The 22444-nt window shown below is 39.9% G+C and overlaps 2 protein-coding genes across 3 annotated transcripts; one reads left to right on the top strand and one right to left on the bottom strand.

Annotated features, from left to right (window-relative positions):
- The first annotated feature begins 806 nt into the window (after window positions 1–806).
- On the top strand, window positions 807–4915 carry USP50 (ubiquitin specific peptidase 50). Its single transcript, XM_088526048.1, has 6 exons — window positions 807–1006; window positions 1238–1433; window positions 2192–2398; window positions 2754–2896; window positions 3644–3776; window positions 4730–4915. Exons 1-6 carry the CDS (start codon window positions 855–857, stop codon window positions 4913–4915), a joined length of 1017 nt encoding a protein of 338 aa, XP_088382174.1. The 5' UTR covers window positions 807–854.
- A 785-nt stretch (window positions 4916–5700) lies between these two features.
- On the bottom strand, window positions 5701–22206 carry USP8 (ubiquitin specific peptidase 8). Of its 2 annotated transcripts, XM_088540016.1 has the most exons (19): window positions 22042–22206; window positions 21065–21209; window positions 20387–20472; window positions 19168–19312; window positions 18427–18484; window positions 16769–16913; window positions 16292–16454; window positions 14700–14844; window positions 14371–14591; window positions 12686–13282; window positions 11691–11765; window positions 11105–11185; window positions 10482–10744; window positions 9432–9644; window positions 8763–8973; window positions 7976–8212; window positions 7333–7475; window positions 6812–6944; window positions 5701–6597 (listed from the first exon to the last, which is right to left on the bottom strand). In XM_088540016.1, the coding sequence occupies exons 1-19, from the start codon at window positions 22143–22145 to the stop codon at window positions 6412–6414; spliced, it is 3351 nt and encodes a 1116-aa protein (XP_088396142.1). In that variant the 5' UTR covers window positions 22146–22206; the 3' UTR covers window positions 5701–6411. The 2 variants fall into 2 exon arrangements, with proteins under 2 accessions (XP_088396142.1, XP_010212542.2); XM_010214240.2 differs by lacking the exon at window positions 11691–11765.
- Between the last annotated feature and the right edge of the window lie 238 nt (window positions 22207–22444).

The raw sequence follows: 22444 nt of genomic DNA, 5'->3' as shown, positions 1-22444 counted from the left end.
CTGATGTTTCCATATCAAAATGAAGTTTAAAACTGTAAGCTTGGAAGTTGCTTGGCTGGGAGGAACCATTTGATAGAAGAGGGAACCTGTGTCCATCTTATCTTTGTGATGTGCCGTCACTGCTGTTTCCAGTGAGGAAGGCTCATTTAATTCACAGTAATACTGCTATAAGCTATGTACTACTACTGTCTTAAATATGGAGAAATGTGGACAGCGTATGCACTTGTTCAAGTTTTCTGTCAAAAATCCAGCTTCCATACAAGGTCCAAAATTAGTTCCTGATTTTGAGCGCTCCCTGGCTCTGTGCTGCATTGCCCGGCCAAGGCGCAGCCGTCCCGGTGCTTTGGCCGGGTGGTGTTTCCATGTGCTGCGCTCGCTGCAATCAGCAAAGCGGCCGTGTGGCTTCTCCCAGTGGTGCCGCGGGAGCGCCGCGGCCGAGGGGCTGGAGCAGAGCCTCTTGCTGGGGAACAGGGGCAAATCTCAGGTGGGTGCAGCAGTGAGGAACAAGCGAAGTGCAAGGCAGGGAGGGGAGACGTTGGTCTGCCTAGGACGGAGGGAAGCGTGATCAGTGCTAGAGATGGCTTTTCCTACCTGGATGCTAGCGGTGTGGCCTATGTAGTTTTCTACAGACTTATAGGCTTAGGAGGTCTTTATCACTGTATTAGCTCAGGGAAAGTAAATGTGAATGGACCTACAATGATTTTGACGCAGCAGAAAACATTGCCTCGAGACAAGTTGCTCAATACCAAGTGCTTTGTAGCATCTTAACTTTGCACCGCTGTGTGTTTCTCCCTGCTAGTTGGAAATGCAGCTCTGTTTGCTTGGAGAACTTGAGAGATTCCAGCAAAGACTCAATGGATAAGATGAACCACCTGTACCAAGGGCTCACGGGGCTGCGAAACCTGGGCAACACGTGCTACATGAACGCCGTCCTGCAGTGCCTCTGCAGCATGTCACCCCTTGTGGAGTACTTCCTCTCGGGAAAGTATGTAGCGGCCTTGTGCAAGTAAGTTGTTTTATTCACACTGATTATTTTTTCTTACTGCCTTTTTTGGCTCACTGATGATTCTTATTGCTTTCTACTATCTGCAAAGACCCTTGAACCAAACAACAGAGGCAATCAATCAGAGTTGTACCTATATATGCTTTCCAAGCTTGTCTGTTATGGTCCTGTTAGGAAGGAGAGCTACCACATTATCATACGTTACCTGAAACTTGGGTTTTTTTGTTTTTCAAGGGAGAATGGCGAGTCTGCGACTGCCTTTGGCTATCTGATGTCTGACATGTGGCTGGGGGAGTTTGACTGCGTTTCCCCGGAGGTTTTTCGTTCGGTCCTTGGGGAGCGGTACCCGGCGTTTACCAAGCAGACTCAGCAGGACGCGCAGGAGTTTCTGATCTGTGTGCTCAATGAACTCCATGAGGCTCTCAAGAAGGTGAGAGCCCACGGGGACCTTTGGGGCTGTCACTGTTTCCTCTTCAGAACCGCTGAGCAAGTTGGAGCTCATCCTTCACAGACACTCGTGTTTGATACTGTGTGAGGAGCTGCTGGGATGACATGGACCTACCCTGGGTGGCCAAAGCACCGTGTCTGTCAGTCTGTGATCAAGGCTGCCAAGCTAATAGGGAGCTGGAAGGGGTTGCTGATAATAATAGCACTGGGACAAAACACTTTGAACACTGGTTATGCCGCCTTGTCCTTTTATCTGGACCCTCTGACTCTAGTTCTTTAGAAACCAAGCCACAGCTCTGGTCAATACCTGTAAGTATTGCTACAGCCAATGAAAACCCTGGGACTTTATAATGAGATTACAGACATCCAATGATTAACTGTCACGTTGCAAGAGCCTGTCCCCTCCTGGGCATCGCAGGGATGGCAGCTTGCTTTCATGAACCGTGTTATTCAGGTAAGGGTAATTACTATTCTTAGTAATGCGGAGGATGGAATAGTATGGAAAAGAGGATGGAAAAGAGACTGTTTAGAAACGCCCTTGTTATCCATAGACTCTCTTGAAAAATTGTTAAGTATATGATGAAAATTTTAATGGCATGAGCAGCTGTAATTCATTCTGTTTCTTCTGCAGATTTAGTTGTCAAGACATGAGATACAGTCTTGTGAACATTAATAGCTATGAAGGCACTTGTGAAACAGTGGGTTACTTGTATTTTGCTAATTTTTTTTCCCCTTTTATAGTCAAGCAGCAGAAGATGCCAAGGAAGTGCAACTGGTGCAAGAGAAAACAGAGTGATCGTCGGTGAGACATCTATTATCACACAGCTATTTGAGGGACAACTCAGTTACGATATTACATGCCTGGAATGCGAGACCACCACTGACAAACCCGAGATCTTCACAGTTCTTTCTCTCCCCATCCCCTCTGAGAGTGCGTGCTCTCTGCAGGTAGGATGTCTGATACTGGTGGTCTCTGCTTGAGATGGGAAGTTTAGACTAATACATGTTACTAAGAAGATGCAGGTTTTTAACTGCTATGGATCCCTGGGGCCTAAGGGATGCTCTTCAGCTGGGGATTGGGTTCTGTGAAGAGGGGGGTTTCTCAACCAGCCTGTAGCCTGTGTGGAGGCTGGTGACAGTGTGGGAGGGCTGCCCCTGAGCTGCCATGGGGTGAAAGACATGTGAAGAACTGTTCAAAAGCAGCTGTGAGTGTTCATGAGCCTCGCTGTGTCACACCTCAATTTGCAGAAGTAACGGGAAGAGATCTATTGATCTTATTTATTTACTTATTTTCTCCCAACAGGACTGTCTCAGATGCTTCTTTCAGCAAGACAAACTGACTTGGAACAACCAAATCCTTTGTTCATGGTGTGGGACAAAACAAGATGCTGCAGTAAAGGCCAACTTAACCAAGGCACCAAAGATAATTATTTTTCATTTAAAGAGGTACAGTTTACATATGGTAGAGATTTGTGAGACATGAAAGACAGCCACTTATATTTGGATAAAAATCACTAGAACTGGGTCTTTTAAATATTTTGAAACCTGGAGGTTTCAAAATGGAGGATTAGGTGAGCAGTGACAAAAACCAGACCCATCATACATTCAAGTTGCATTCCTAAAATCTCAAGAGCTATTTTTTTCTTATTCTGTACTACACACCACTTACATGCTGAGTATTTGCTCACTCTGTGTATAACTATGTTATATAATGCTAGTATTTCTCTTTGAATACACTTTTCCCTTTACATGCTGAATTTAGCTTCTGTTCTCCCACATCACACACATGGCCACACTGTAAAAGATAGAAGTACAGCATTGTAATTAAATATTACATAGTAAAGAGGCATTGAGCTTGGCAAGAAAGAGTTGTTGTCAGTGACGGTGCAGTCCAAACCTTGTGGGACACAGTGATGCTCATACGAGAGCTTTGACTGCTCTTGGCACCTGGGGCCATTTTAATAAGCAGAAGTATGCTGAAGCTATTTGCTTATTTTGCTAAACATCTCCTGTGGGTTTAGTGCATTGTGTGTCAGTTTACCATAATGCTTCCCAGGACTACAGGTCTTTGAGATTGTGCAGTAGTTTAGTGTGGTTTATTCCTTCCCTTTTGCTAGGGTAGCATTAAAGAAACTCCCACGATTCAAGACCAAAGATGACCGGTATTTAAAGTAATTCCATTTTTTATTTCAGGTTTGACTGTCAAGGCAACTACAAAAAGAAACTTCTAACTGACATTTGCTATCCGCTGAGCAACTTGGACCTGTCTCCTTACAGCTCGCCGCTCTTCCGCAGGAACTCCAAGTACAGCCTGTGCGCCGTGGTGGTGAGCGAGCCGGCCCCACGCTGCGTGACCTCCCGCTGCCTGGGCTTGGGCAGAGCAGCAGTTGTCTCTGTTCCAGGCACTTCAGAGGCTTGAAAAAAAAAAAAAAAAAAAAAAAAAAAAACAGAACAGCCCTAACCCCACTCTGCCTCTACTGACAAGTGTGTCCATTGAGCTGAAGTGCTTCCCAAATAAAAATGTCAGTAATAAAAAATAACCCACTTCTCGTTAGTGAGAAGGTGGTGCAGGCTCTAGTCCAAACACTGCATTTGGTTGCCTGTAATCACTGCAGCCAGAGTCTGAGAGGATGGTCTCATTTTGCTTGAGTAATAAGACACATGGCTATAGAAAAGTTCTAGTTTTAGAATTATAATTTAGCATATTTATAAGTAATATTAAACTTGTATGTTCCTAATGTACATTTTCCCTAGGGCTGCTACTTTTTCATACATGCAAATCCTTTTGTTCCACAAACATCATAATACAGTAACAGTCTGTAACCAAAGAGGAGAAAAGTTACTACCCGCATCTCCCTCTCCCCCTGGTGCCCCAGTTTTGGACAGTGACCAACACTGCAAAGCTGCAGCTTCTTCAGCCTTCCCAGCAGTAACTCTGCTGCTCCTGCATGGACCTTGTCTGTAAATAAGGAACCAGCAGTCTCTTGTTCTACCACAAACATGGCCAGCCAGGACCTGCTTATAGCAACCCGTATCAGGACTACTAGCTGGGCTGTAATTTTAACATTGCAAAATAGGAGAGCGCAGTCATCATCTATGGATTGTTTACTCCATTTTAAAGTATTTATTTAAATTAATAGTCCTCTTTGCAGGCCAAAGAGAGCCAGAACCTCTCCCCCACATGCAGACATGCCATATAGGAAATGATAGCCATTTCCCAGCTTTTGCTGCCGGGGAGGGAGACCCTTCTGTTTTAACAAACCCTCTTGCTTGTTCCAGAACCACTTTGGCTTTCTGGACGGCGGCCACTACACGGCGTTCTGCAGGCACTCAGTCACCAAGAGCTGGTACAGCTTTGATGATGCGCAGATCACGGCGATCCCCAGCTCCTCCGTGCAGACTGCTGCAGCTTATCTCCTCTTCTACACCTGCCAAGCCTTCTCTGCACCCACAAAAAGCCACTAGCAGTGAAAGACTGAACAGTGAGTAAGCCAGTGATCCAAGTTCATTGGTAGCATTTACTCAGTCCTGTTTCATCAATAAACTACAGTATTTGCATTACTGGATAATCTGCTGTGGTCTTTTAGAAGGTAATTCCTATTGCAAACTCTGGAGTTTTGTCTCTCAAGCCCACTGAGGAACATAGAGCACTTCCATTTGCCTATGGCCCAGTATTTATGCTTTCCAAAATTCAGATGTTCCTCAGCCAAAAAAAAAAAAAAAAAAAAAAAGGAAAATATAAATGCTGAGTCTGCAGAAGCACTTGATGCCTGAAAAATCTTGTTTTTCTATTATTTGAATTAAGGTCCCTTTCAGAAGCTTACAGTAGGCTACTAAGGTGAAAGCACAGAAAACAGGAAGGGATGAAGCAATCACTAATGACAAGACACAAAAAGATGCTATTATACCCATAATACTCATGTTGTTTTTGTTCCCCCTAGCATCTCTAACTCCTTCCCAGGCTGCAAGCTCCTGGAAAACAATCAAACCTGCTCTTAATTCCATCAGTAAAATATACATGTATAGATAAAAGCCTAGGATTTAAGATTTAGGAAAAGCAAAACTGACCCAAAACAATATCAGAGAAGTGCATAAGATGCAACTATTTGTCTAAAAGTGCATTAGTTTAGAAAATGCATTCTTTTTGCATCTGAAGAAACTCTGAAGTTGTGAACAGGAGTTAGACTGTCATTATGTAGAATTATGTATGTAACTATACAAATGGTAGTAAATGAAAACACATCTAAATGTGTATTTAAGAGGATATTATATTTTTAAATAATTTCTTCATTAAAGTTTTTAATGCATGTGTACATGAAATATTAAAAATTAAAAAGGAAAGTACACAAATATTGACAAAAGCTAACAGAAAATACAGCTCTGCTTTTTTTATTTAGTAGTGTTGCAATTACTTAGAGCTGGCAAAAAAAAAAGCAATCCTCTGAGTTTAGGGATTCTCACAAAAAGGACAACAGTTTATTATATACATAGTTTTGATGTGCAAGTATGCAATCAATATGTACACTTACATTCCTAACTGTTTACATCATTCTAGAGTATTCACAGTAGAATCAAGCTTAAGGTTAGAAATGTGAAAAGGCCATAACAGTGAAAGAAAAAAAAACTCAAGATATGCCTTGGGATTTTAAGACATTTTGAACTACTACTTAATAGATTTCAAATGACTAGGTTAGAATTTAATTTGGGAGCAGGCTGAAAATATAGCTGTTTTTAAATAGATGGTAATGCCAGTTTGCCTTTTAAATGGTTTCACAGACGCCAGAATTACCACAAGCGTTTGTTTAATCAGTCCTCAGATTTAAGCAATAGTGCTGCTGCTGCAACCCTCCCCACGTTCTGTAAGTGACTCTGTCACAATTTTGCATATTTATAAGCATTCCCATAGCTATTTTGCTCTTATACAAGGAATCTTAGTGCTATTTTTCTTAAACAACACTATTTTATGTGGCCATATCCACTGCTCGCTGTTCGTAAGAGGTGTAAAAGAGAATATATGCAGCTGAGGATTTCACAGATGATGCTGAGATCTCAGATACTTCATGGTCATCAAACTTAAACCAACGTTGTTTTGCAGCATTTTTGCAGTAGGCTGTATAGTGTCCTCCATCCAACCCACCATAGTGATTCTGTAAAACAAAAAGAAAATAATTTATGGCCTTGAAAGCTGCCATTTGTTCCCTGGTTAGGATAAGAAACTGGAATATGAGATTTCTGACAAAATACCAAACTATCTTAGGCCTGCAATTTTGTCTGCAACCAGGTAGGTGCCTTGAAACCCAGACAATCATACAAACTGACATAAAGACCAGGTAAATTTTGGAGTGTGACACGATTACTTACTGATACTGAAAATAGATTGTATCTCTTCAGGCTGTTCTTTGGACCAATAACATACTGCGACAGGTCAAGAGTTTCCAAGGGGAAATCTACAGATGTTTGAAGCTTTTGCTTCCATCTTCCATCATAGGAAAATCTATTGAGTTAAAATGCATTATTGTAAGTTACAGGTTTTCCACAATCTATCCGAGAATGCTAAGCTGAGTTCATTTTCTCTGTTTTTAACCTGGTCATAATCCCAGTTTAGGATGAAACAGTCAGAGAGAACTTTGCCCACAGTTCTGTTAATACTTGCACACGTATGTTTCTTACTACAGGAAATTTAAAAGGCTGCTAGAAGTATTCTGTGAATGACAGTCCAGCAAAACAGGCATCAGGTGAAAATGAAAATTCTTGCAGCATTACAGATGGATACACAATGTATAAGTTTCTCTAGTTAACATGTTTAGCAATTGCATTGCAGCAATCTCCAGGAAAGCCTAGTCACCTCATTCTAGTGCCCTGGTCACCACTCCATGCCATACCTTTTCAAATGCACAAGAAGAACAGGTGGTAGTTTCCAAATTTCTATTTTTTTCAAAGAATCCCTTCGAGTTTTGCAATGGCTACAGTAAAATCTGTTGTTATCCGTGAGCTTTTCCTCCTTGGAGAACAACCTAAGGCATTCCTAAAGCAACACAGAGCAAACATTGTAAAGGGCAGGTGTTCCAGGAAGTACGGCACAAACGTGTTCTCTGCTTTGCAAAGATGAGGAAGGCTGAGGTAGCTGCAAGTGCACAAGTAGATTTTAGTGCATACCTTAATCAGGCACAAGTCTTCCAAAATGTACTAACAATGTTTTGTATAAAACAAACAAACAAAAAAAAACACCAAACATTTATACTATGACCTACAAAGACAAATACTGTAAGTATTAAGTCTTTTTTGTCATTGTGACTTAAGGATTTCCATGCTGCTTGTATTTTAAAACTTTTAAGAAATGTCTTTTAACTTTAGGAGAAATGAAAAAAACATAAAGGAAGGCATATTCATGTTTTAGATTAGTGTAAATTAAGCTGGACATATTGACAAACTCTTTCAACAAGAGATGGAACAGAACCAGCATCATAACATTGTGAAAATAAATGTTTTTCCTGTGAAAGCTGTTTCTCTCATGTGCCACCTTACCTGCAGCGTACATTTACTAGTGGATGCAAGTGGTAATGACAAATACATGAATGCCTCAAATGTCCGGGACTTCTTGTGACATGTAAGACACTGCACTGTGGATTTGAACTGGCCTTGAAAGAGTGCAACGATAATGGACTCATTGAGCTGTTTGTGTTTGTGCCAAGCCAGCTCCGCTGCTCTGAAGTCATCAAGATGATCGTTGTTTTCCTCCTTGTGTCTCTTCCTGTTGTCTGCCTGAATAACAGAAACTTAAATAACTTTTTTTGTATGTTAACATGTGATAAAGATGTCAAAGAAAGGCGTTTTTTTTCCCCCCACGGCACAGATATAAAGTAAACTGCTACCTCTTCTCTCTCTTACTATCCCTTTATTCTATAAACCACAGCATCTTTGGGTTCAGCCTCTTCGACTGCTTGGCCTGGAGTAGCACTAAAGCTTCCCTCTACAGGGGACTCCTGGCAGGTGATGCAGAAATGAGTAGACATCAACACCTCCAATTGTACATAACAGAGGGAAAGGAAGTTCCCATTTTAGAAACTCTGGGACCTCCCGGACAGAGGGAGGTCAAGGAAACAGGACTTGGCCTCTGAACAGCACTAGAGAAGGTAAAGCCAGCAGAAATGCTTGTTCAAGCATACCCAGAAGCCGGCTTTAAAAAAAAAAAATTAAATCTTTTTGCCTTAGCATAAAACTTTTTTACTTAATTCCCCTTATGAAGTAAAAAACTTTTAACATTTCTCTCAATCATTTGACAGGTGTATAAATAATTAAGTGTATTACTTACTTTATTTAGGTCTTCATGCAAGCCATCCATTAGAAAGAGAAGCAGTTCTTGGGAGTCCTGCTGGCTATATCCTGCAAATTGGTCATTAATTTTCCCTATTGTAATTTTAAAATCTTTTGGACTGATATATTTATACTGTCCTGTCCACAAAGCTTTCATTATTACACCAAACTCTTCAGCCACTTCACCTTTATGCCCCAGGAAGTTTGACCTGTACAATTAAACAGAGGTAATATATAGTGAGGCATTCAAATAAGATTGTTATTAATTCAAAACTTTAGCCCAATTTTAGTGTAATTTCTTTGCACCCAGAATAACTACCTGTACGACTGAACCACAATTCACAATTTTTTTTATATAATTTACACAGTTCCATTTACAATTAGTTCCATATTCAAAACTGGGTTGGTGGAAAGAACAAGTATTTTCAGCTTGTTTTGTAAGCTGCTTTCACGTGTTTTGTCTGAATCAGAAGACTCAATGTGGTGAGCATAATTTAAGTCAGCTTGTCTAGTCTAGCTCATCTGGTCCCACACCTGAACTCGAGGAAACTCACAGATTTGAAATTAGTGTTTTCTTTCTTAAAACGCTAGGTCCGTTACAATCACTAATATAAAAAAAATATAAAGACATTCTTCAATTATAAATTAAAACAGAAGAAATTGTTACCTGTTAATATCATCTTGATACAAGTTTCTGTTAAAATAATCAGCCAGATGTGGTGCGTTGCACAAACACTGTAATATGGAATTCATATAGCAAGTGTTCCCTAGATTACGAAGTCCAGTCAGAGCTGGTCCCGATCCCCCAAACACAGGATTGAGATTCCGAATTTGTAACGCAGAGAGTCTTGAAATTTCAGGTTTAGTGTAACAGACCGGTCTGTAAGGAAGAAATGATGTTTTGTTACTTCTCTGAGACTGGGCACCGTACAAGGCACAGCGTAGCGCTCCATCGGCCGTGCGGCACCGAGCTGTCCTACAGACAGCCTTCCCCTTCGACGCTCTGGGAAGCAGCCTGTTTCAGAGGCTGGCAGTGAGCAGCAGGCCAGCAGCACGCCGTGTGTCGCTTCACAGTCTTCTCCAGCCAAGCAGTACCAAGGGCCTCTGAGGAGATCCCTGTTTCTGCGAGTGGTGGTCTCGCAGCAGCAATGGACACAGAAAAGCAAGACTGTGTGCACGGAGCTTAACAGGACAAAACTTAACTCTCCCTCACGGGATATGAGGTATTCTGTCACAGGAATTCACCAAATCCATCATTTAAGGTATTCAAGACTAATCAATGCAATAATGAGAAATGCATGCATACTGGCCTATAAGAAAGCTGAATTACAGAGTAAAATTATTTCTTTCTAAATTCATAGATGAAAAATGAATGTAGTTGATTTAACTACTCAGTTTAAAACTGAAACTCTTAATTTCACAAGTTGTCAGAAGCCTTGACACAAATACTACCACAGGAAGCAACTCAAATACTACCACAGGAAGCAACTATTGGCCAGTTAACACTGTGACCTCCAAAGTTCATATAACTGGATGATAACGGGAATCTTGGCAGCACATTCCTCTCTGAACTTGCAACAATGCAAGTCTGTCAGCAAAACTCTTGCATGCCTTTGTAAAGTACTTAGAAAATATTAACGGATAATTTTGGATAAAGACAAACTCCTAAAATCTGGCAGAGTGCACAGACTGTAATACTGTAACTTATCAAACCTACTTATTTTCACGGTTGACTGTAGGGGTTACAGGAATTCGCTTCTTCTCTTCCTCCTGAACGGCTTGGGTTATATCCGGGGAGGAATAGGAGCGCTTCAGTTTGGAGTGTTCTCTTTCCCGTTCAGCAGTCACCTGGGGCTTGGGCTTATGGGTTGGCGGGGTAGCTGGAGGAGTGGATGAAGGAGCCATTTCTGGTGGATACATATGAACAGTGTTTGTTGGCGAGTGATAATATCGAAAGGTTCCAGTGATTGGATCCAGAAACTTGGGAAAAAAAAAACAAATTGTTTCAAAGACAGGTTCAAAAAAAAAATAATCAACTTGCTTACCTAGGTATGAGCTACTGTAAGAACTTCAAACACTGAGATGTTACAGTAGTGACAGACTCAATGCTTAATAGCTTAAGTTTAGTGGAAGATCACTTATACCAAAATAAACAAGCAACAGCTCGGTATAAAAAGCTAGAGATGAACTCCACTTGTTTATTTAAAAATTAATCTTAGGATTCAGAAAATAACTGGGAAAGTTTAAGAGAAGAAATCAAACAAGATTAGATCAAACTTAGAAATATGACTTAACTAAAATTCACTACAAAATTGCACAAATTTCAGAATAGAAAGTTACCTTTGCCCAACCTGGAGGCAGTCCTGGTATTATCCTTCCCATTTCCTCACTTCGTGCTCTCATTAATGGCTCCCGCTGAGACTAGTAAATGCAATGGAAATGTAAGGTATGTACAGTTAGTTATGCAGAGGAACAATCTGTATGCAACTTCTCTTGTGGTTCAATGATTTTACAAAAACAGTTCAATAAAAAGTCCTTGATTACAGCTAGAAATGTGACTTATTTTTCAACAACAATATGGTAGTAAGTACCTTCCCTAAAGCAGCCACTTTATTAGGAATACATGCTTGCATTAGGAGGATGATCTTGGGGGATGCAAGGAAGTATGAATGAGATGATGAACACATGTGGAATACTTGTTAATACCCATCAAAAACATATAATGATTTCCACTGAAAGTTTCAAATACATTTTTTGAAAATGAATGACAAATGTAAAAAGCAAATGCAACTGTAGAATATCGCACTGTCTTTTCCTAAGGAGGAGACATGTGAACATTAAAATGAGATGAAATTTAGCATAATATGAGATAATAAAGCATCTATATTTTGTATGTTTTTCGCTACATACAACACATTGCATTTACTTTAAGTCTTTCAGTATCTTGTTCAGAATCCTCTCTAATGGCTCCTGGTTCTGGTTCTCCTTTAACCCCAGTTTGCTGTAAAAGATTTTGAGAGAAGGCTTTCAAATTTCATGTGGGATGTCAGTAAACAAGGCCAAGAAAGCAAAATTGGGAAAAAGCAGAGTTACATTTTGCTGCTGCTGTTAAATTCACCTGCTCTTGGTATGTACAAATAAACTAATCATTTTTAATTTTTCTATATAACAAGTCTTTGGAATAGCCTTTATAGATGAATTTTGTGTTCTCTCCACAATTTTGTGTCACTCTCTACAATAAAAACAGTGGATTTTAAAATTTATTTAAATATAAGACTGGACTTCATAAGCAGCCCCTTCTTCCACAATCACTTGAGTATTTTATACCTACAGAATTTGGAAATTCTTCATGGGTCTGAGGAAAGAAGGAAATGTGACTTCAGAAGATTTGGGACTTGGCTGCTCTTAACCAATACTAGATTAGGGTATCACTCTGCTTCCATGCAAGTCAACGAAATAATCCCTCTGTGTATCACTGTTTAGGCATTAGAGAACTTGATATGATAATATGATTTGATCCTTTGCTAGAATGTGTTACAATAATAGAGCATATACTAGGGCTGACACAAGAGACTGTATGTTAACCACCTCTCTACAGTTGACACAAAAAGTAGCAGCTCATGGGCCATTCCTTCTATTTCCACATCTGTGGAAAGTTTTTTTTTTTTTTTTAATCCTATGGGAATCCTATACTGTCCACCTACAGCCAGACTCAAAGTGCTCTAAGCTGTCTGTAAAAATCTACCCCTTTGGGTATTGTTTCCAACTTTCCCCTCTGTATTTATGTAAAAATGGCAGGCATAGATAACATTCAAATATATTTAAAGTTTCCAGCTTTATACTATGTTACTCCAAGGTACATTCACAAATCATACTGAATAATTACTTAAAGTTTGATGATGATTTTTTTGTCTTACTAACCTTGCCTGAGGTGGTCCCAAAGGTCTGAGATGCATCACCCAGTGCACCTCTCTGCATTTCTGGTGTTCTGGTTCCCTTTTCTCTTTCATCCATAGGTATTTTTTCAATCTCAATACTTTTCAAATCAATACTTTCCGGTTCATTTTTATTTTGCTTTTTTGCTTCTATTACTTCTTTCTGTGCTCGCTCTTTTTCTTTTTCCTCTTTTTCTCTTTTTATCTGCTCTTCCCTGTCTTTTTGTTCTCTATGCTCTTTGGCTTGTTGTAGCTTTTCTTTGTATTCCTTTTCTTTCTTCTCTTCCTTTGCTTTTTGTTCCTGTTGTTCTTTTTCTTGCTTGAGTTTTTCTTTCTGTTCTTCTTGCTGCCTCTCCCTCAATTCCTTTTCCCGCTTGTTCTTCTCTAACATGGCAGCAGTTTCTGCATGTATGCGACTCTTTTCCTCCTCTGTCAGAATGTTCTTTGCATCATGCAGAGGCTTGGTGGACCGGTCTGGAATGATTCGCCCGTTCTCAACAGGCTGGCTGTCAGGGACTGTACTCTCAGCTTTTGGTCTGTTATCATCAGGCTGCTTCAGTGAAGGCTTTTTAGTGCGATCAACCTGTAGCGCCAAGTGTGGAACAACACATTCACTGTTACTGCTCTGCTAGCTAGACTATTTCTAAGTATGTGAGATTTGTGAGAGATTAAATATGATATCAACTCTACCTCTGCTACAGAGATAATGAACTTTCAACTTCAGCAAATTTTATCATTCAGATTCCTTATTAAGGAAATTAAGTATTCACTTTATTTTCAGCTATGAGGCAAGAGCTAACAAGCTCTACAAAATCATAAGGATGGTATTAAGCACTCATTACTACAACTCAGTCTTTATTTTCAAGCTTTCAAAAATGAACCTTTTAGGGCAATCAAGACTCCCTAATTGGGGTGTGGTGTTCTCAATCATATGACACAGCAAATGATTAAGGCTTCATGAGGAGAGGTATTTAAGAACAGCTGATGGTCAGACCTAAATCAGCAGGTTGTGTTGATAGTGAAAGGGAAGATCTAGTTCAGGGAAGAGAAGAGCTAAGACTAGAGATACGATCATTTTCACAAGTTAGGGTGCCTCAGCTTAAAATCTTAACTTAGAGGAAGCATCTAAAGGATGTTTCTTCCCCAGGAAAACAAATCACTTTAGTATAAGCATTTTACCAAGTTTTTTGTTTTGTAAAGAAAGTTTGTTTCCTGTAAAGGGGAGAAACAAGGAGGGGAATGGTTCATCATACAAGGGGAGTAGCAAGAGACTACCTAGAATGTTTCAGGAAAATGGGCCTTGGAACAACCAAGGTAAGACTTCTTTTCTGCCTATTTCATAACATGTATACTCTAAGTAGGTTAGTTTGTTTACAGAGTTTCTGAACCAGTGAGTAATTGTTGACCCTCAATTTCTCAGCCATCCATGACAAAATCTTCATTGAAAACTCTACAAGTATGTTAAATATGTCCAGCTTAATCCAGCTCTGTGCATTACTTACTGTAGTTTCATAGACCATCAGCGGTCTCTGCACTGTTGTACTTACATAATGCAGTACCTGGAAAGATGGTTACTGAAAATATTTCTCTATGAATTTAGGCTTCTATGATTAGTGACTCTCCAGTGGCTTAGCATTACACTAGCATTGACTTAAAAAAAACACAACTTACCTCAGGGATACTTCTTGTAATTGGTACCGGATTAACTCCAGATAAGATGTCAGATTTGGGAATAGTTGCAGCCTGTACCCTTGGTCTGTTAAGAGATTTTAGTCTCTCTTCCAAGTTACTTCCTGTTTCTTCATTCTCAGTTATTTCTATTGGAGTTGGCTTTATAGCAGCAACAGGTGGAACAGGAGCTGGCTCTTCCAGAGATGGATAAGTAAAATCCACTAGAGAGAGAAAAAGGCAAGAACACAGCTATCACAAATATACTTGAGCAAATTAAAGTTACAAATTAAAGTATGAATGTTGGCAGAAGAGTCATTCTTTATACTTACAAGAAACGGTCACTGCCTCTCTCCTGCCATGCTGCGGTGGAGTTACTTTAGCATTTGTGGTGTACTGGGGAAAACAAAGGAGCCAGTTTTCATAGCCTCCTTCTAGGATTAAAGGTTCGTTCTGCAGTAGAGGCTGGCTTTCCCACTTCAAGGAAAAAGGTTGAGATTAAGTGATTAAAAAAAAAAAAAGGCAAAGAAACTTTTTAACCCTAACTCGTAGAAGTTTCTGTATCTAGTGATCACAAAGAGAGTGGTTCAGGTGAGCAGCTCTGCAGAGAAGGACCTGGGTGTCATGGTGGAGGACAAGTTGACCATGAGGCAGCAGGTGCCCTCAGGGCCAAGAAGGCCAATGGGATCCTGGGAAGTGTTAGGAAGAGCGTCTCCAGCAGGTCGAGGGAGGGGATCCTGCCCCTCTACTCAGCCCTGGTGAGGCTGCATCTGGAGTATTGTGTCCAGTTCTGGGCTCCACAGGACAAGAGGGATGTGGAGCTGCTGGAGAGAGTCCAGCACAGGGCTACAAGGATGATCAGGGGCCTGGAACATCTGCCCTATGAGGAGAGGCTGAGGGAGCTGGGCCTGTTCAGCCTGGAGAAGAGAAGGCTGAGAGGGGATCTAATCAGTGTCTATAAGTACCTCAAGGGAGGCAGTGAGGAGGATGGTGCTGGCCTCTTTTCAGTCATGGCCACTGACAGAACTAGAGGAAACAGCCAGAAACTGAAGCACCAAAAGTTCCACAGGAACTTAGGGAAAAAATATCTTAACAGTGAGGGTGACAGAGCACTGGAACAGGCTGCCCAGAGAGGTTGTGGAGTCTCCTTCTCTGGAAATCTTCAAAACCCGCTTGGATGCAGTCCTGTGCCACGTGCTCTAGGTGACCCTGCGTATGCAGGGGGTTGGACTAGATGACCTCTAGAGGTCCCTTCCAACCTGAATGATTCTATGATTCTATTTTTGAATTAAAAAAAAAAAAAAAAAAGGCTGCAAAATTCCTTTGGGGGCAGGGAATCCTTTCGTGTTTGGAGAAAGTTAATGCTGTAGGCTCCTGTTTTTTTTTTTTTTTTTTTTTTTTTTTTTTTTTTTTTTTTTAAACCTATATTGACCAATCTGATTTGCTTCTCCCCCATCCCCCCCAAACCAGAACTACTTGTTACTAGTTCTGGTAATGATCATCCGCACACAACCAATGTTTACATTTGCTTCAGTTCCAGTGATAGCCCTGCCCTATATGATTAGAGGCTTTATAAAGCTTTCTGAAAGAGCCTGGAGAGCCCAGGCTCAAGATTGGTTTCATCCTGAGATCTTCAGTATTAGGGCATGAATTATGCACAAGGTTCCCAGCCTATTCTGTAAAGCAAAAAACAGGGAGAACTGCCTGAATCTGAATAAAGTTGTGCACTCTTTTACAAGAGTGACCTACATAAAGTAGGGACAACACCTGCATTCAGCTTCTGCTATCAAAATAAGCAATCCTGAGATGCTTTAGCACATATCTTAGTTCAGTTTTCAAGTCTCCCATATTCTTTGTATTTAGATATATTTTCAGAGCCTCTTATTTTGGGGGATAAAAGAATACAGAGAGTAAAATCACCAACCTTAAAAAGTGCATCTTTCAGGCTTTGCAGAGTTGTTCCAAGTTTTAAGTCTCCTGCAGAACTAAACCAGTCCAGCAGTATAACATAATCAAAATGTCCTCTCTTCTTCCATGGATCTCTAGAATCCTCTGGGAGTCTAGCTTCAATCCAACTTGTGGTAACTCTGAAATGTATTAACATGCACTTAAAGATAAACATATACATATACAGAATGTTACTTGTTTAATCCCCCTACATTTATATGCTTTTATCTATGGATAAAATGCATCTGTTCTGGCTTATAGTCAGTACATGCAAAAGCAAAGCTGTCAAGATATCTCACCACATACAGGGGCCCCTAAACTAAGTGAACAAGCTTTAATAGCACAGTGATTTCTTCCCTGCCCCTCCCTCCCAGTCAGTTTATACATGGGGAAGATAATAAGGCAGTAATAAGACATGTTAAGTATTTGACTATTACTTAACATTATTTCATACCCAGGACTGATTGCTTCTTCTGGGACACTGATAGATCTTGGAATACAGGATTCTTGATAATCTTTTGAGCTTCGAGTGTCCATTATAATCAATTCAATGTTTTTGTCTGTCATCATTGCAAACAGTTTCTCAGCAGTGACTGTTCCTTGAGATACAAAAGGTATTATAAGCAAAAAGCTACATTTTAAATGGAGATAGCTATAAACACATCTCACTTGAGAGTCAAGACTGCAAGTGAATGAAAAAGGCCAAGTGCAAGGTCCTGCACCTGGGGAGGAATAACCCCAGACACCAGTACAGGCTGGGGACTGAGCTTGTGGAGAGCAGCTCTGCGGAGAAAGACCTGGGTGTCATGGTGGACGACAAGTTGACCATGAGGCAGCAGTGTGCCCTCGTGGCCAAAAAGGCCAATGGGATCCTGGGCTGCATTAAGAAGAGCGTCTCCAGCAGGTCGAGGGAGGTGATCCTGCCCCTCTACTCAGCCCTGGTGAGGCCGCATCTGGAGTACTGTGTCCAGTTCTGGGCTCCACAGTACAAGAGGGATGTGGAGCTGCTGGAGAGAGTCCAGCGCAGGGCCACAAGGATGATCAGGGGCCTGGAACATCTGCCCTATGAGGAGAGGCTGAGGGAGCTGGGCCTGTTCAGCCTGGAGAAGAGAAGGCTGAGAGGGGATCTAATCAGTGTATATAAATACCTCAAGGGAGGGAGTGCAGAGGACGGTCATGGTCTCTTTTCAGTGGTGGCCACTGATAGGACTAGAGGAAATGGCCGGAAACTGAAACATCAAAAATTCCATAGGAACTTAAGGAAAAATTTCTTAACAGTGAGGGTGACAGAGCACTGGAACAGGCTGCCCAGAGAGGTTGTGGAGTCTCCTTCTCTGGAGATCTTCAAAACCCGCTTGGATGCAGTCCTGTGCCACATGCTTTAGGTGTCCCTGCGTATGCAGGGGGGTTGGACTAGATGATCTCTAGAGGTCCCTTCCAACCCTAAGCATTCTATGATTCTATGATTCTATGATGAAACGGAACGTGTCTACAGAACCCATTCATGTATATTCTTTCAAACCATCATGGTGATGATTGGTGAAACATATTGGCTCCTGTAGTTTCTACTGCTTCAGTGATCAGCAGTGGATGTGCTGAATTAGACAACATGGAACACCCCCAGGATTAGTTAAGCTTTCTGTGGTTTCATTTAAATCAAGTTGTGCAGTTGCAAATGCGTGTCAAACTGCATGTTGCAGGTGTTCCTATTTACTACATAAGCAAAAAACAAAAGCGGGGAGAAGTGTGAAGGGGACTCTTCATTTAACTAGGAAAGATGACACATCTCAACCTTGCCTAATTTTATTCCTATCATTTGAAGCAACATTTTGTTTGTACTCTGATCATTCTTGGGCCAGTTCAGCTTTAATTTTTACACTGTATTTTAAACTTGCTTCAGCTGAAAAGAAGCTGAAGTTCAAGAGAAGTGATGAAGGCTCTAACAGGGCTTTAATTACTAAGTTGCTGTTACCAAAATGCAGGATACCAGCAATTTCAGCAAATTGCTTTGACTGTGAAGTTACTCTTTCTATAAAGAACTGCAGCTGGAGAAGTGAGATGCACAGGTATACTCAGCCTCTTTTCACAGTGGTGGGAGCATATATCTCTTACCATTCAGACTGTCAGACTGATCCTTTTTTTCCAGGGAATGTGCCTTCTCACCATTGATCTGTGTTGACAGAAGAAGACAAAAAAGGTGTAAGGGAGGTAATCTCATATTCAGAAAGATGATAAGCAGCACACAGCTTGACTGTGCCTGACTCTCACAGAGCTTGAAGGAAACTGGTCACACTGAAAGTCACAGAAGAAACCCAAGTAGAAGAAGCCTCTTAAAGTTACATTGACAAAAATATTAGAAAGATAAATGTGGCTGCCCTATATAGACAGAAACCAATCAAAAAGGCCAAAAAAAAAATGTAGGACTATATAATCTGCTAGATGAAATTCCTAAAGCATCTGTGGAGAGATGAGTTCCTCACTATACTATTGCTCCTAAAGAGAAGGTATGTAATCTACATCATCAGCTCTTATCACACAGAAACCTTGGGCTTCGCATGCGACGTAGCTCTGGCAATGCCATTAAGTCTATTTTTACTATAAACAGAATTTGACTTGGTAAAAAGCTAGTCTACTTTCTGCACATCTCAGAACTTGGAAGGCCTGTTCCAAAGAAATCTCAGAGAAAAGTTACGGGGAATTTAAAATGATTAATAATAAAAAAGCTATTAAAGAACCAAATAGCAATAATAACAAAATCCAACACCCTGATCCTGAATTAGAAATGCTGCTGAAACAAAATGCTAGACTATGTATTTAAAGTTAATTAGAGAATTTGTAGCTGTTTTTGATTACCCTTTGGCTTTTTCCTTTGGAATCTGCTGAGCTTTCTGAAGAGTTCTTGGCTGAAGTCTTTCCATCATCTTTTGTTTCTTGCTTTTTCTGCAGCTCTTGTCTGTCCCTCTCTTCAAGTTTTTTCCGAACTTCAGCTTCCTCGTATCTATTAGGAAAAAAGTGCTTTTAAAATATCTCATTATTGTCTAGCCTTGTATAATTAACATCAAAATCATTAAGTCTCTGAGTAGGAAGTGGGGGAAAAAAATTCAAGTACTGTGAAATTACTGTTTTCCATTGAACTTGTTTTCTTCCTGACTGCTTGGTCTCACTTCTCCCACTTTTGTAATTGTTTCCTTGTTCTTAAATCCTGCTTTGGGTTCCATTTTGTAGTCATTACTCTTCAGGTTTACTTCCCTTATGCAAACTGAAATCATGCTTAGCTATGGTAGTTTAGCACTTTGAAGGGTCTACAAGGTGCTTTTACTTAAATATAGAGACAAAAGAGGAAAAAGCATATGCTTAGCTGAGTGGAGATTGCTGACAGAGAAAGGCTGGGGGGAAATAAGCAAACAAGCCTGAAAAGACAACATATTGTATTAAGCAGAACCTAAATAGGAAGTTCACCATCTATCTGCTTACTGTCACAATTTTGTGGCTTAGGGACCAAAGACATTTAAGTCTTAGCACAGCATAGTTATAGTTGCGTTACCAAAACCCTTTCATCACTTCAGTTAAATAGTGGTCAAATTGTGTTATTCCATATAGATGTCTCCACATGGAGGCATAGAAAATGCGCAAAAGGGGTTACGTTAGTCTAAACTAATCTACATTAGGAGAGCTTTTTGACAGGTGAACTTTAGGAGCATGTTGCTACTTTATTTGGCTTTTGTATAACCCCAAGATGAAAACTATTATAAGGAAATGCTTCTCTCTAAATCAAATATAGTTCAAATTTTGAGGTTTTGTTTCATTAGAGATATTAAACAAAAAAATGAGGTATCTCTACAGGAGAAGGTATCAACAAATGATAGTTGAGAGCATATAGATAGTAGCAAGTTACTGAAATGTGGAAAAGCAAAAACTATCTCTAACGCACTTTCTTAGATAAATTGTTAAAGCTCTCAAGAGTTCCAGGTATCCACAAACTACTGCAAATATAGTGTGTAGTGGGAAAACCTGCAATTGCAAATTCAGGTTCAGGTATAAAGAACAGTATCTATGCATTATATTCACGTACCTGAGTTTAAGGCTGTCTGAGAGTCTTTCGGCTTCTTCAATAGCTTTTTTCAAGTTTGTAGGTCCAAGAATTGAATGAAAATAATCCTAAAATTACAAGCATCACCACCCATATTAACAGCACTGTTTAATAATATCTACTCCTGTGTATATCAAGAGCACCGAATGCACAGAGAAGTGATAGGATGATGATGATAATGCCAACAAAAGTAAATGTTTTAAATCTGGTATTTCCTGTTAAAATATTCATTAGCAAATGCAACAGCTTTATTGGAGTGTGTGTCTGTGTATGTATTCATGGCAACTCAGTTTACGTTCACTTATTCGTCAGTGACCTTGGCCTGAAATGAATACAACACCCTCTCACACAAGCCCAAACTGCTTTGTACTATACCAAGAAAGGTCTGGCTGAGAAAGATTAAAAGATTTCCTCTCCATTAAAAATATCCACACATCTGGCAATTTATATACCTTAAATGTAACTGACCAAAGCAAAGTGTGAAAACAGTTACTGACAGAAAATAGGAAAGAAGTGTCAGCACAAATGAGACTACTTATTTACTATCAGCATAATTATTTGAATGGGCATTAGTTTTAAGTGTCCATATTTTTTATTTCTGTGTTATTCTGTTTTATGTTTCTGCCAACACAGAAGTAGCCAGTCAGAAAGCTTATATACCTGTTGCTGTTTAAAATCAGGTCTCTTCTTAATAAAATTATAAACAGTTACATATTTCATATACAGGACGTAAGCTTTTTCTTCATCTCTGTCCAATCTGCTTTCTTCTGCTGCCTTGAAAATCTTAAGGGCACTCTGCACATAACTGAAATAAAGAGCAGCAAAGCAAGTGATTGTTGATTTACCCCAGGCACCTTCCCAGCACAAAATGCCATTTTAAGTGATCACAGTCTCTATTCACCTATTAAAGGTTTACTTTACTAGCTCGGGATAAGCTTTTCACTAAATGAGCCACAACTAGGCTCCTCAAACAATGTTTCCCTTCACTACACTGTTTATCAAACAGATTCAGAACTGATTCTGAAACAGAATCTTCCATAGTTAAATAGCAGACTGAGATATGGAAACATATATATACGAGCTTTTCTATTCTGAAAACAACCACTTCTTTTGAAAAACAAAACAAACACCCCATCCTGTTATTTCACAGTAAAGCAGAATGAAATGTTTGATTGCCTAAAAATGCTAGGAATAAAATATTTTCTATTCCCATGTAGAATTTCATTTGCTCAGCTTTTAACTGTTTTTTTTTTTTTTGAACTTGTGCTTACATAGACTTTTTCAAAGCACTCAGGCTTTCATGTGCATTGTGCAAGGTGTGTTTTGGCAGTGGGCAAACTTATCTGCTATAGATAGGAAGCATATCTCATTTGATAATTGAGAAATCTATCTGTAAAGTCTATCAAAGATGCAATACCTAACAAAATAATTGAGGGAATTTAGGTCCACAACATAGTTACGAGTGCAGCTGACTCAGAAAAATAGTATTAATACTTCTAAAGGTAAGAGTTTCTCAAAGAGAAAACTAATGAAGACCTAATATATAATGATTTAACTTACATAAGTACAAAACTATATTTACTGCAGATTACTTCAATTGATTATGAATTAACTATTCAAAACAAAAGCCTAAATACCTCTTTGTACTGGTCTTTTCGGGTTTTATTTCTGTCTTCTTGTTGAGATCTTTCAATGAAGTACAGAGATACAGCTCTTTAGGTACAGATGCCACAGCAGGCATGTTGTTACTTGTGTCTCTTCTAGGATGGTGCAACTACTTGGAAGTCTCTATTGATATTTGTCTGTTAGAAAGAAAGGTTTAAAAAAAAAAACCTACAATTATATTCCATTAATTACTTTTCATGCAGATATTGTAGTTACCTGTAATACTTAGCCTGTTCTATTTTGTCAACTACCAGTAACACAAGACTACCTGGAATTTATGCAGTTAGAGATTATATTGTAATCAAGAATTCTGAATATAATTTAATTGTCAGGCAATGATTTGGAGTTGCAGTACCTTATCCAGCCTGCATCAGT

This window comes from Tinamus guttatus, unplaced genomic scaffold, assembly GCF_059628265.1.
Source record: "Tinamus guttatus ecotype Peru unplaced genomic scaffold, ASM5962826v1 Tinamus_guttatus_pri_ptg000004l, whole genome shotgun sequence".
Taxonomy (NCBI): domain Eukaryota; kingdom Metazoa; phylum Chordata; class Aves; order Tinamiformes; family Tinamidae; genus Tinamus; species Tinamus guttatus.
The sequence above is the reverse complement of the archived record's forward strand: the minus strand, read 5'-3'. Positions and strand labels throughout refer to the sequence as shown.

What these genes read in the sequence shown, in the direction of transcription:
- USP50 (XM_088526048.1), top strand. Translation starts at nt 855, where the DNA reads ATGGATAAGATGAACCACCTGTACCAAGGGCTCACGGGGCTGCGAAAC. An exon ending in TCCATGAGGCTCTCAAGAAG is followed by an intron (nt 1,434 to 2,191) that starts GTGAGAGCCCAC and finishes CCCCTTTTATAG; the next exon opens with TCAAGCAGCAGAAGATGCCA. An exon ending in ACAGCCTGTGCGCCGTGGTG is followed by an intron (nt 3,777 to 4,729) that starts GTGAGCGAGCCG and finishes TGCTTGTTCCAG; the next exon opens with AACCACTTTGGCTTTCTGGA.
- USP8 (XM_088540016.1), bottom strand. Translation starts at nt 22,145, where the DNA reads ATGCCTGCTGTGGCATCTGTACCTAAAGAGCTGTATCTCTGTACTTCA. An exon ending in TGAAAGATGCACTTTTTAAG is followed by an intron (nt 14,845 to 16,291) that starts GTTGGTGATTTT and finishes TTTTCCTTGAAG; the next exon opens with TGGGAAAGCCAGCCTCTACT. An exon ending in AGAGGCAGTGACCGTTTCTT is followed by an intron (nt 14,592 to 14,699) that starts GTAAGTATAAAG and finishes TTCTCTCTCTAG; the next exon opens with TGGATTTTACTTATCCATCT.